General features: G+C 33.8%; 1 protein-coding gene across 1 annotated transcript; it reads left to right on the top strand.

Annotated features, from left to right (window-relative positions):
• Positions 1-10800: 10800 nt before the first annotated feature.
• Positions 10801-13103, top strand: LOC131625934 (uncharacterized). The gene is made up of 5 exons (XM_058896772.1): positions 10801-11534; positions 11631-11751; positions 11834-12124; positions 12209-12310; positions 12519-13103. Exons 1-5 carry the CDS (start codon positions 10801-10803, stop codon positions 13101-13103), a joined length of 1833 nt encoding a protein of 610 aa, XP_058752755.1.
• The last annotated feature ends 1208 nt before the right edge of the window (positions 13104-14311 follow it).

Here is a 14311-nt window from a genome sequence, read left to right as displayed (position 1 = left end):
GCCTCCAGGTGACGTCGTCGTGCATCGTGCGGTCCAAGTACAGACGGTATGGTCCCACCGCATCGTTCCCCCTCTGGAGAGCGTATCTGGCGGCCCTGGGCATGGCGTCCACGTACGCAGGATTGATGTGAAAGCCGTGGATGCGGGAGAAGTAGGAGATGATCCAGCTCTGAAACAGAAACACGATAATGTATTAAAAATAAATACGAAACATATAAATAAATAAATACGATAATATATTAAAATAAAACGTACCGTAAGCAGTGTGCAGGATCCGACCAACTACCTCGTCCTCCAGTTGGAGGCCTCATTCAGCTTCTGGTAGAGGTATGCCAAAGTAGCTGCCCCCCAGTTCCACTGGTGAACGGTATCCAGGTCCATGAAGTAGCGGAGGTAGGTCACATCGACGTACCTGGCACTCTTGTCCATAAAGCATGCAGCGCCTACCACATGCTGTACCAGCACCGGAGAGCGCAGCCGCGGTGATACTCTGTGAACAGCTCGTTACCCGCACCCTCAGCCTCGGCAGTCGCATCCAGATGATGCTCAAAATAAGTGCTCAGTGTGGTGAACCGGACATGAGGCCCAGAAGTCGTGGCGCACTCATAGTGAGCAACCTCGTGCTCCATGCCCAAGTAGAGCATCATCCACTCAATGGCCTCCACCGTCTGGATCTTGGAGTGGGTCAACAGCGGCCCCCTAATCGGCAGGTGGAGAAGACACTGCACGTCGTGCAAGGTGATCGTCATCTCCCCAACCGGCAAGTGGAAAGAGGACGTCTCCTTGTGCCAGCGCTCTACAAATGCCCCCTGCATGCCGGTGCTGATCGTGGTGTACCCCGTCATGCAGAGCCCGCTGAGCCCTGAACCTCGCACATGGTCGTTAAACCACTCAACTGCTGGTTTAAACAGACCGAAAATCTTGCGGGCGTGGTTGACCATTTTCAGCGGCTCTCTCTCCTGTTACAAAAAAAACAAATAAGCGACATATATTAAATAAGCGGACATATATTAAATAAGCGACAAATAAACGGTTAGATTATAAAAAATGGTGACAAATAAACGGTTAAATTAAAAAAATACTTCTCCCTCCCAGATCCGCCGAGCGACATGATCGTGGTAGTGAATCAGCACGGAAGTGTCAAAGGGCCCTCCCGGATAGCCATCCTCCTGCTCATCCTCCTCCCCGGCTGGAGGGTCAACATCCGGTACACCCTCCGGCTCGTAGTATGGCACTGGCACTGGCACCTCCTCCTCCTCCTCCTCCTCCTCTCGCTGGCGGGAAGAAGATACCCGAGCCAGCCGACTCCTAGATCCTGAAGCAGATGTACCCTCTCCCACGTCCACGGGAACTCGCACACGGCGTCCCCGGCCCTGCCCCCGTCCCTGGGTCGACGCCAGCTGCGCCGCCGCCCGCTCGCGTCTAGCCGACGCAGTCTGAGACTCTCTCCCCTGTCTGATGCGTGCTGGTTGGTTGCCTGACATGTTCCTGTAAACAATTGAAATCGATTAATATGCGAGACAAAAGAAGAAACAAAAATAATTGAAATTCTGATACAGTTCGGAAGTTCATTTCCGAAAACTGGGATGGAGGTGTTTTCGGAAATGAACTTCCGAAACACCCCTGCGATGGAGTTTTCTGCAACTCCCATGGCAGACCCCAAAACCAAACATCAAACCTATGTCTAAACATTCTAAACATCCTAAATATCAGTATAAACCTAACCTAATACATTTTTTGCTATTTGTAAACACCCTAATATACATTTTAATCATAGATCTTAAAATCAAAATGCTTACCGATTGAATGGATTTGAGGACTTTTGAATGTAATAGAGCAAGTAGTTGGAGCCTTTGAGGTAGCTTGGAACTGGTTTGCACAAAAATCTCTTGGGGTGTGAGTTTGGAAGAAGATTAGGGTAAATGATTAGGGGGAGGGGGCTGTTTTGCTTAATCTGCAAAACGCGCAGTATTTCGGAAATGAACTTCCGAAATGGTGTTTTCGGAAGTGCATTTCCGAAATAAGTCAAATTTTTTTTAAAAAAAAGGCGCTTTCGGAGATGCATCTTCGAAAACACCTTTTTCCTGCATTTCGGAAGTTCATTTCCGAAGTCAGGGGTATTCTGGGTTTTTCACCAGAGGTGAGCTAGAAGGTTGGGAGGTGGCCAAAGAAATTCTCTTTAATTAAATGAAGATAATGCCTTGTTTTTTTATTGAAAATGAAAATTTTGTTTTATAGGCACATTACACTTGTAACCGAAAAGAGAAAAATATGCAAATGAAGAGAATGACTTGTTTATTTTTATTGAAAATGAAAATTTAATTTATAGGCACTAATTTAATTTATAGGCACATTACACATTTAACTGCATGTTTATTTTTCATAAGTTCAAGTTTAGTTCGATATTAAAAGTTTGGTTGGTTTTTGGTCCGTTATTAAAATTAAGATAGATTAAAGCTCAGCCCAATATTAAAAGTTTGATAGATTTGAGATCAGTCCAATGTTAAATTTTCATAGGTTATTGGTTATGTCGTGTAAAATTAAGGTTTAGAGCTCAAGGTTTAAGAAGCTTGAAGAGTAATAACTCCAAGGTTCTTGTTTGTAGAAAGAAATCTAACTGTTTTAATCCACCAATGGGAAGGAACAGTGTCCACTTCATTCCTTAACGTACGAAATAAAAGACGCAAACTCTCAAATCTATCGTCTTGTATTATTTAGTTTAAGGTCAACCATTACATCCTTGTATAAGGGAGTTTGTGAGTCTTTCATACTAAAAGATCTCAACTATGAGTGCATGCATACCTCGCAAATGTATTTTAAATGATGTCAACTTAGTTTGACTCAAGGAGGTCGACGCGTCCCTGCAACTCTCTGCATGATTCTGGTCGACGCATGAGCTCTAGGAGGTCGATGCGTCGCTACCCAAACTGAGTTTTTATGCACCAGATCCTCTGTTTCAGCTCACCATTACACAACGACATAACTACTTTTCTACACACACTTTTCAAGCATCTTTGAGACCTAAAAGATACATAAGTCTTCTCATCTTCATTTTTTTTGTTCACTACACAATTACACATAATCATTCTTGTGTTGTTGATACATGATCAAGCTTGATAACGTCCATAGATAGGAATTGGAGGCAGGCGTTATAACACCCTGGATTTCAAAACGCGTTCTTTGATTTAAGTGGGCGAGCGAGAGCAAAATCCTACGGTTAAGGAGCGTGACTTTACTCAAAACCACGAGAGTGTGAGGTTTAGTCTTTAAGCTAATATTTTCTACTAAATATGTTTTTAACATTTTTTAAGCCAATGAATTACAGAGTTCCCGAAGTACGCGGAATCACATTCCGGTCTCTCTTCTCCTATATTTATCTTAATTTTAGTTTTATTTCAGTTTCAGTTCTTAGGTTCCCCTTTATCAAACATTCATTAGCCTTAGCTTTACAAAGCAACAATAGATTACAGTAGGTTGACATTGGTCTCTGTGGTTCGACAATTTTTTATATTACTTCGATATATTGCAAAAACAATATTTCCTGGCAGCCGGTAAGCAGACCTAGGGGGATTATTGATTAAGCTGGTGACATGCTTGGTAGGCCGGAAGCCCTGCAGGGTAAGCGGAAATCCAGGGTGTTACAGACGTACCCTTAACAAGGTCGATATGGGAACTGCCTAAAAAAAGTGTTTCTTGTCTTTACTTCTTATTGCCTTCATTTTTGGTATTTAATTGTCTTAGCACATAATATTCAAAGTGTAGATTTGTGATATAAAAACTATGTTTATATTGCTGATAACAATTGCATTTTTCAATTATTAATCATAAACCTCTACACTTAGAAAATTGTAGTGCTTAGTATATTGCATACCAAGTGTTTGTTTATTTACTTGTGCAACAAACTGTTTGCACAACACGTGTTCGATAAATTGACTTAGCAAATTTATCAATCTCATTCTCATTGGAAGTATGTGATTAAGTGTTAATCATTCAAACGAATAATTTTTTGAAAAATGTATTGATTTGATTTTTCAAACTCTTTAGTGTGTCCACTTTCTTCGTGGTTTTAGCATATCTGATCCTACCTATAGCGGTTCAGAATAGACAAAATTTGATTTAGGGATGCTTCCATTAGTCAAAAGTTTTTAAAAACACTGTGAAATTTCTATTGATCTATTCATCCCTCTAGCTCATTAGCCTATCGTCTACCATCAACATTTATTGGAAACTCTCAAGATCAATTATTAAGGAGAGGATTAGGTCCTTTTGTTTTGACTGAACCTCTATAAACCTCATTGTTCCTCTTTTCCCCTAACTTTTTAAATTTCTGCAAGTTATTTTCTGATTTTTTTTATTTTTTCGCGGTTAAGTTTATAAAACTGTTTTTAAACTTAGATTTTGTTTCCCAAAAATTTTTAAAATCACTTTTTCATGAACCACACAATTCACCACCTCTTGTGTGTGAAGTCTCAAGTCCAACAAATACTTACTATTAATAATTTGCATATGTTGCTCTTATTGGTGAATAAAGTCCGCTCATTTGGCCATTTTTAGAAACCATCATTGTTGAAATGGGTTTCAATACAACTAAACCATTCCCTAGAGCTTATTTTAAAAATTACAATGCTTTATGCAATCTATATGCCGTATTCTCCCTTTTTTTCTTTTCATAACCCTTTGGTTGCCCCATACATACATCCTTATTGAGTTCACCATAGGAAAATGATGATTTAAAATCCAAGTGGCAGATCTTTAAACTCCTTTGTGTTCCAAGTGCTAATATCATACTTAAAGTTTCCATTTGATCCACATGAGTAAACACTTCGGTGAAATCTACCCCTTGTTGTTAAGGATATCCATTGCTTTCTAATTAAGCTTTATACTTGTCAACTTTTCCAAGCTCATTTAGTTTTGTTTTTAAATTCAATAATTTTAGTTCCAACTAGTAAATCAGTAAGGCTCCATGTCTGATTTTTCTCGATGGAATTAAGTAGTCAGGAAAGTAGTTAGCCTCTTAAGAAGTTTAAATTGTATGGAATATGATTTATTGTAGGATTTATTTTAGGAGAGGATAATATTATTGCTTAAGGCTAGCACAAGGATACATTGTATTTATAAATAAACACACAAAAGTGTGAAAAAAAAGAAGGAAAAATGGCAATGAGCAACACAAAAAAAGTTCTTGTGCTCAAATTGAAGGAACAAGTTCATGTGCCCAAAAATGGAGGAACAGTGGATGTCTTCACTATTAGTAACAGTTTGGACTCATTACAAGTGAGATCCCATCATGTGAAATGGTGGAGCATCTAGCCAAACTTATAAAGAAAAAAATAATAATGCCTCAAGTTTAAAATGAGTTATAAGGCCAAGAGCAATATAGTTAATCCCCCTTTCTAGAACTGAAATAAAGAAATCTTGGACCATAGAATAGAGTAGTCAAACTAGGATTTAGGCTAGCTATCTTAATCGAGGACTTCTGGCATGACATGCAGTTTCAAGAAGCACACACATACGCTAACAAGAGTAATTTGTATGGAGGAAAGTAAAAAAAAAAATAGTTTCTTATATTATTTGTCACATCACTTAAGTAAAAGTAATTATTCAAGTTTGAGGGTGTGATAACTCACTTTTTATGAGTTGTTATAGAACTTAACACTTGAATTTATCTTTTTAATTCAGTTATTTACTAGTTTAATTTAGTGTATTTTATTGATTTTAAGTAAATTATAAAGAGCATAATAGGTGCTCTCATTTTTGAGTTTTTATGTGTTTGATAATTGTGTAGAAATGACTTCTGATGAGTCCTGGAATGATAGTACTGGAACATAACTTTCACCCGAAGTTTGAAGAAGATAGTTGGACGAAATAGAATATGCAACGAAAAGTACAAAGAGTAGACATTCAGAGTTCTAGGTCATACGGGGCACCAATCAACAGGATGGAGTGTATTTGAATCAAATAGCAAAGGGATAAGAATGAGGCACTAAAAGACAAAACTTTGCACAATAGTACAACTATTTCAGCGCCCAGCTTGTCTACTAGTTGTAAAGAACTGTTGCAAGACACATCCTCCTGTATATTTGTGCCACTAGCCTACCACAAGACACTTTATCTCCCACATGCTAATTGTACTTGGCTTTGCAATGGTATGAAAAGGGAGAATTGGATGGAAACATGTTGACTTTTTTGGGCCAAAGACCGTAAATATCCAAAAGCTTATGATCTAAGACAGGGGCGGCCCAACCCGTTTAGAGGCCTAAAGCAAATTTTAAAGTGAGGCCTTTAAAATATATTTAAAATATTAATTTTGTGGTTATTAAGAGTTGAACTCAAGACCAAAAAGAAAAGAGGCCTATATTTTCCCAACTCAACTACAATAATATACGTAACTCAAGTGTCATTATATATTTTTATAACTAAATAAAAAAATTGAGGCCTTTTTTAAGCGTAAACTTTTGAGGCCTAAAGCCCTAGCTTGGATAGCTTGGTCCTTGGGTCGGCCCTGAATTCTAAGACACCACAAAAACTCTAGATGAAAGTGACTATAAAAATGACCTTTTGGAGAAAATGAAATAGGTTTAAAAATTCAGAGAGAGAAACCCTTCATGAAATTTGGTGAATAGAGCAAGTTGAACGAAAGTGAAGTTTTCTTCATCTCATCTTCTAAAAAATAATCAAATGGAGAGAATGACTTGTTCATTTTTTATTGAAAATGAAAACTTAGCTTTATAGACATATTACATTAAACTCCTAATAAATCAAAATAAAATCTTCTAAAATAAGAATATAATATGAATCAAGAAAACTCTAATAAAAATATCCTAATTGTAGTCAACAGATTCTTTCATTTGTCAGTAAACTTTTGTCTATGCGAGTCACAGACTTAATAAATCTATAAGACTAAAATCATTGACTATTATAAAAAATTCTTTTTACCTCAAGTTGAAAAAAGAGTTTACCTCGGTTTCATAGCTGAGGTAACAAAAACCTTCATAAAAAACTTTCACTTTTCCTCCCAGTTATAGATACACCTAGAAAACAATTATACTACTCATGAGTTTGAACCTTTGCAACATCAATTTCGTATTTTATTGTAAAGCATAACTTTTTTTCTCGATCTTAAAACTATCCAAGTTGAAATAATGCAAAATTTAATGAAATCATCACGATAGTGTATTGCTAATCCTCTCTCTCTCCACCTATTTATTATTAGTCATCTATGTATTTTTATTTAAGTCAAAATCTAATGGTTAGAAACCATTCGTGATAGGTTCGTGATATTTTCTTTTGTTAGAAATAGCACTACTTTATATATATATATATATATATATATATATATATATATATATATATATATATATATATATATATTTATAAGTTTGTATTGTTTAAATCTACAATTTTGACGAACAGTTCTAAAAGATCTTAATAATCATCTTTATGAATCTTGGTGAAAAGCAAATGATGGAATTTGTTGAGTATCTGTATATTGTAATATGTTCTCAATTGCTTTAGATTTATTGGTTTCTGATATGAAATTAGCCAAGCTTAGTTAGGAAAAATAAGTTATCATGTATAAAGACAACAAATTATATAAAGATTAAAAGACCTTAACCAATGTTATTTTCTACTCTTGCAATCCATTCCTTTAAGTTTTATTTTTTTCAATCCTAATGTTTTTATTCCTTTAAGTGTGTGTGCCTTCTAAATGACTGTCGTGAGGATTTTACGCAGATCACTAATGTTTGTAGTGGATTAATGTTTTGAAAGTGTTTTGAGCGTTGATAGTCCATAAATAGATGATAAAGATTTGTTTATGAACAATAGTGTAGTGTTTTGAGCATTGATACTCAATAAATGGACAACAAAAATTTGCTTATGAATAAAACTGTAGATTCTTGAGCGTTGATACACAATAATTGGATGAAAAAGATTTTTTATGAACAAAATTGTGACACTTTTTCCCTCGTTATTTATTAACAACTGAGGTAAAAGGTTGTGTCTTTTTAAAATTAAAAAAAATAAAATAATGACATTTTTCCCTCGGTTTTCAGACCATCCGACGGAATAGATTACTTCTATTGCATACCGAAAAAGAAAATGATGTATTGTAAGGTATATCACTCAAAGATGTTTACCATCCACTATTTTTTTTGGGTTGTAATATTTTAAAGTATGATTAGGAATAAATTTCTCAATGTTATCAGACAAAGAAAGAACAACAACGACATTCCATCAGATGGATCGCAAGAGCAGAAAAATCTTTGATCAATGTTGGTAAACAAAAACAACAACACGACAATCTTGAAAGATTTTTTAACTAATTAAGAAACCTTAAATATTTTCTTCCTTGGAATCCATCTAAGAGAATGATGTTTACGAGTTTGAAGGACAATAAATATGTTAGGTTAGGGTAAAACTTAATGACCGAATACTTTTATTAAAAAAAATGAATAATCACTTCTCTTTGTTTTAATAAAAAAAAAAGTGATGCGTCTAAGATTTATATCTTGATTATTTGTTGGATGAAGTAAAGTCTTTGTCATGTAGTGATAAACAAAAGAAATAAAAATGCTAAAATTACTTATTTAAAAATTTGAGAAAGCTTGCATAAAAAAAATTGGGAAAGAAAAACGCATTACTCAAAAAATAATTTAAATACGGAAGTTGATGTGGAAAATAAATATTTTACTGAAAAATAATTTAGTGATGGAATTCCAGATAGTTGATAAATTTAAAATAAGTAAATATTGTTGATGAAATTTATGAAAAAATTAATTATGTCACAAAAAATTTCTTATAAACTCACAAATTTAATAAAAATAAATTTAGTATGAAATTTTAAAATGAATTTTATCCTCTCAAATATTTTCACCACTAATTCCCACATAAAAGTATTACTTGTTTTTAAATTGAATTCTATGAGAGAAGTATTCCATTTTTATGGATAATGCTAACATTTTTTTTTAAGGGCGCATGTTAAGCAACATATAATTAAAAAAATTGTCTTAAAAAATTAACTTAAAAAATTAATTATATATTAATAATAAATTTAATATATAATTTTTAAGATAAATTTTTTTATTTAGTTCGCAAACACATGTTAAATTACCATTAACCTTTTTGATATAAAAAATTTGAGACTCCAGTTTTTTGGCCATTATAGCATTATTTTTATTATAAATTATAGCAAAATACTTTTAAAAAATAAGTAAATATACTATTATAAAAATAATATTTTATTTAAATTAATTTTGTCAATGATCAATATAAAATAATAGAAAATCAAAGTTTAGGAAGTTGAATTTTTAGTTATATTAATTAAGTTAAGAATATGATTAAAATTAAAATTTTCAATTTCCCTTTCTCATATCCTCTCATTCCGTACGGCATTAAAAAATCTATTCATACTTTATTTGGAATTTAATAATGCTCGTACCTCCTAGACATGGTTAAGTTGTCGGTGTTAAAAACATTAACAAAAAATCATTGGTGATATACGAATATTTCTTTAATGAACTCTATCATGAATAATGACCCAATGCACAATTTGCATGCAATCAAGTTTACTTGTTCATTTTTTAAAGTATTAATGTCGAACTTTAACATAAATAAACAAAAGAGGGGTTTAGTGCATGCTTAGCCATAGTTCCTTTACAAAAAATCTAAAATACTCTTAATGCTAATAATTTAAGGGGAAAATATTCTCTTTGTTGTTCTTTTAATTTTGATGCTTAATTATATACTCATATATTGTTTCATTAACACCATTGTCAATGATGCCCAATCTAATAATACTTTATAATACAAACCAATTAATGCCTTACTCTTGTGCAATATTTTAGATAAAATATTTGTTCAGCATTTTTTTATAGTAAAAGAGGTACTAATAAATTACCTGGATGGAGTCTACTGATCTATCTACAATAAGAATTTTTCAAAAAAAGAAGGAACATAAATAGAAAATAGAAAACATAAGGAATGTTTACTTTGATAATTTATGTGTAATGTATATTAAGTAAATGTATATGCTAATAGATATACTTATGCAATGCCAATGGTCAAGGGCCACTACAGGCTTTCCTCCAATACACTTCATGCAATAAGTTACTAATTATACAAGTTTATAGGTCAAACACTACTATACTTTCCATGCTTTAAAGCTAAGTTAAAATAATTCGTAAAAGGTTTAATTCAAATAGTCAATTGAGTTTTATTCCCCGACTTAAGGTTTAGTAATGATGTAAACTAATCCAACAATTTATATTAGGGAGACCTACCAAATTCCCCTCTAGTTTTGAATATCAATGAAAGTTAATGAAAAAAGAGGTTAAAGCGTTTAAAATAGTTTTACATTATCATTTAATGGAAATTCACCAATAAATCATATTACACAACTAACTTAAAAATATCAAAAAAAATGATGATAATTGATTGACAATGTAAATTGTTAGTGCATATTTTTTTCTCGAAAAAAGAAATTCTATATTTTTTTAAAAGTTTTGATCAAATATATATATTGTTGGTTGAAGATAATATCGACGGAGAGCATGATGAGAATGTCACATCAGATGACGAGAATGATATGGATGAAGAGCATGATGATAATGATAATGATATGGATGAAGAGCATGATGATAATGATAATGATAATGATGTATATTAATGAGAACATGTGTTTGTAATTATACTAATGAACCATCCATTGAATGTTTTAATGAAGATATATATATTAATGAAAATGTGTGGTTTGAATATTTATATATTTGATTAATTGTGTATTCTATATAAATAGGTAAAATGCGACCCCAATCTGAGAAGACTAAAGGTAAACGTCCGAGGGTAGTGGTATGCGGGGCACTTCAGACGCCAGTATCTTCCCGCCCACAGACTCAGCCAGACCGCATGTCTTTGGCCAGCACTCAGCCTCTTATGCCATTGCTCTCCTCTCCATCTTTTATTAGCCCACCCAGTTATTCATTTCAGCATACTGGGGGACCTAGCTATCCATTCCAGCAGACTGGGGGACCTAGCTTTCCATTCCAGCAGACTGGGAGACCTAGCTTTCCATTCCAGCAGACTGGGGGAGCTAGCTTTCCATTCCAGCAGACTGGGGGACCTAGTTATTCGTACCAGCAGAGTGCTGGACCTAGCTTTCCACCACAGGTCCCCCCAGGTTTCCAGCAGACAGGGGGGTCTCGCACCACACATCCGACACAGGTGCCCTCATCCTTCCAGCAGACAGGGGGATCTCGCACCACACATCCGACACAGGTGCCCTCATCCTTCCAGCAGACAGGGGGATCTCGCACCACACATCCGACACAGGTGCCCTCATCCTTCCAGCAGACAGGGGGATCACGTACCTCACCTATACCTCCAGGCGGGGATGATCATGTGGAGGTAGATCAGGATGATATTGAGCAGGATGAGGATGATGTTTTGTTGGATGGCGATAATCTTCAGGGGGACGATAATCCGGATGAGATTCAAATCGTCGATGGCAGATATTATATTACGCCTGTTGGACATAAGTAAGTATCTTATTTAAAATTTTTTAATTAATATAAATTTTTTTATTAATATAAATTTATATCTAACGCATGCTAATTCAAATTATTGTTGTTTAGTTTTACTCCGAGTCGGACAGCTGCAAAGTGTGTGAGCTATGTGATTCAGCAAATGTATAAAGATGCTTGGACGAGATTTGAAGAAGTTCCAAATAAGGATGATTGGTTTCAAAAATTTAAGGTATAATTAATTTGTTTTTGAATTATTATTTATTTAAAAAAAAATATTATAATTTTCTAACTGTTTATCTTAATGTCAACAGGAAAAGTGCACATGGGATGTTTTGAGCGAGAAGGCTGTTAAGAAAGTCTTTTTTACTAGGGCATCAAAAAGACTTTCTGACACCTTACGACGTGTTAGAAAGCGTTGGGAACGTGATAGTAGTTATCCCGCTTGGGTGGGCAAAGACACTCTTGATAAACTTCTGGTCTATTGGGATTCACCTCAATTTAAAGCTAAATCTGAAAGTGGCAAAAAAATGAGGGCATCTGAAAAAGGTGGGCACGTTAATGCTGGTGGAAGTATAAGCACCTACGAACATATGCGACGCATGGTAATTACTACCACTTATATATTGAAGTTATGTTTTGATTAATTATTATATATGTATTTAAATAAAGTTCATTTTATTATTTAGGAAAAGAGGTTGGGGAGAAAACCACTCATGGTTGAGTTAGTTAAGGAGACTCGGACGAAAAAGTCGGGAGAGTATGTTGATGAGCGTACACGGCTAGCTTTGGTAAGTTATTCAATTTACATTATGAATATTTTTTTTATTTTAATGACAACTTTGTGACGTGATTTTCATGTGGCAACTAAGAAGTTGCAGCATGATATACATGTGGCAACTGAGGTTGTGGCATGAGAATCACGTGACAACTGATTTTTATTTTATTTAAGTTAATTTAATTTAAGTTTTATGTTTAATATTTTTATTGTATGTGTAGGAGGATTATCAAGAAAGGCTTGTACAGTTTTTGGTCACTAATCCGCAATTTACTCCTAGCGAAGGACAACCGCTTCATCCAGATGTTGATTTTTATATTTGGAATGAAGTCATTGGCGGAAAAGGTCGTAATGGATGTTTTTTTGGTGGTGGAAGTATGGCGGGATGCTTGAGAAGTGGTGATAGAAATTTATTTGAAAGAGTAAGAGATGGGGAAGGAACGTCACGCCCAGCACAATTGTCCCCACAAATGATGGAAACAATAAGACAATTGGCGATAAGTGAGGCGAGACGCGAGTCAGAGCAACGTGAGATGGCGTTAAAAGCCCAATTAGAGGAGCAACAACGGCAAATAGAGGCAATGACGAAGAGGCAAGCGGAGATGGAGGGGCAACAAAGCCTAATAGAGAGAATGGCCAAGAGGCAAGCGGAGATGGAGGAGCAAATGCGGCTATTTATGCAATTCCAGGGAAACGGTAATCAAATGTTTGGTGGAAACGTTGGAGTTGGTGGTGCCTCGACAAATCAGCAAGATAATGATGAAGATTTAAACCTTGATGATTTTCCCGATCCCGGAGATACTTAATTATTATGTAATATTAATTATATTTTACTTTTAGTTTTAATTTTAATGTATGAAACATATTAAATTTTAATTGATGTATGATGAATTTTAATTTATATTTTGTTTATTACTTATATTTTAAATTTTATTATATTATTCAATAAATATATTTTATTAATATTAATATTCAAATTATTTATTAATTATATTTTATTATATTAATTATAATTCATTATTAATAATAAAAAGCTTTTTTAATAATAATAATTAAAAAAATTTTATTAAAAAGAATTATGCTTTGTGGCATGATAAACATGTCACTATATTTGTGACATGCTTACCACGTCGCTAGATGCATATTAAAAAAAAAAAATTGTTTTGTAGTGGCATGCTTCCCACGTCACTAATCAGTGTCATAAAAATCACGCCACAAACTTTCTCCGTTTCTTGTGTCATCCCTGCAAACCTGCAGCATGTCTGCTGTGCCAGAAATATGAGTTGGATTGTGTGTAGGATATAGCGACGTGAATTACATGTCACTGAATAGTGACGTGAATACCATGACACTACAAGTTTACCACCTCTCTCCCTGCGACGTTTTCTTTCACGTCGCAAATTATGTGTGGTGACGTGATGTTCCTTTTTGTGGCGTGGGAATCACGTCGCTGGAGAGAACATTTTTTGTAGTGATATTCATTTCATTTATTTAACTAAATCTTGTTTAAATATAAAACCGGAGGGAGTATATAATGCCCAAATGAAACTATAATGCTAGTAAATTATTGTTTTAACTAAATCTTGATCAAATTAATGTTTTAGCTTTCACATAATCAAATTATAACGCTAGTAAATTATTCTCTCCTTTTGAAACTAGAATGAAAAAAAGTGGAAATTTTTTTAATTAAAGTGTCTCTAAATGTCATTTTATAATCGTTTTTAAGGGGAGAATAATTTAGACCTATTAAAAATATTATTTAAATATGTTTTTTAATAAATTAATTAAAACGTATTTATTATTATTTTTTTAAAATAATTATTTTAATATTTAAGTACTTTAAAATGTTTATATATTATTTTCTTTTGAATGATTTTAACAGTGTTTGAAAACTGAATATTATTACAAACAAATAAATATTTTGAGTTTGAATATTATTTACATATGATTTTAATTTGTATACATTTTAAATAATGATAATAAAATAGTTTGTTCATAATCAAATGAATTTTTA

The sequence above is a fragment of the Vicia villosa genome, unplaced genomic scaffold, assembly GCF_029867415.1.
Source record: "Vicia villosa cultivar HV-30 ecotype Madison, WI unplaced genomic scaffold, Vvil1.0 ctg.000251F_1_1, whole genome shotgun sequence".
NCBI classification, from domain to species: Eukaryota; Viridiplantae; Streptophyta; class Magnoliopsida; order Fabales; family Fabaceae; genus Vicia; species Vicia villosa.
The sequence above is the reverse complement of the archived record's forward strand: the minus strand, read 5'-3'. Positions and strand labels throughout refer to the sequence as shown.

What these genes read in the sequence shown, in the direction of transcription:
- LOC131625934 (XM_058896772.1), top strand. Translation starts at nt 10,801, where the DNA reads ATGCGACCCCAATCTGAGAAGACTAAAGGTAAACGTCCGAGGGTAGTG. An exon ending in ACGAACATATGCGACGCATG is followed by an intron (nt 12,125 to 12,208) that starts GTAATTACTACC and finishes TTTATTATTTAG; the next exon opens with GAAAAGAGGTTGGGGAGAAA. An exon ending in AGCGTACACGGCTAGCTTTG is followed by an intron (nt 12,311 to 12,518) that starts GTAAGTTATTCA and finishes TTGTATGTGTAG; the next exon opens with GAGGATTATCAAGAAAGGCT.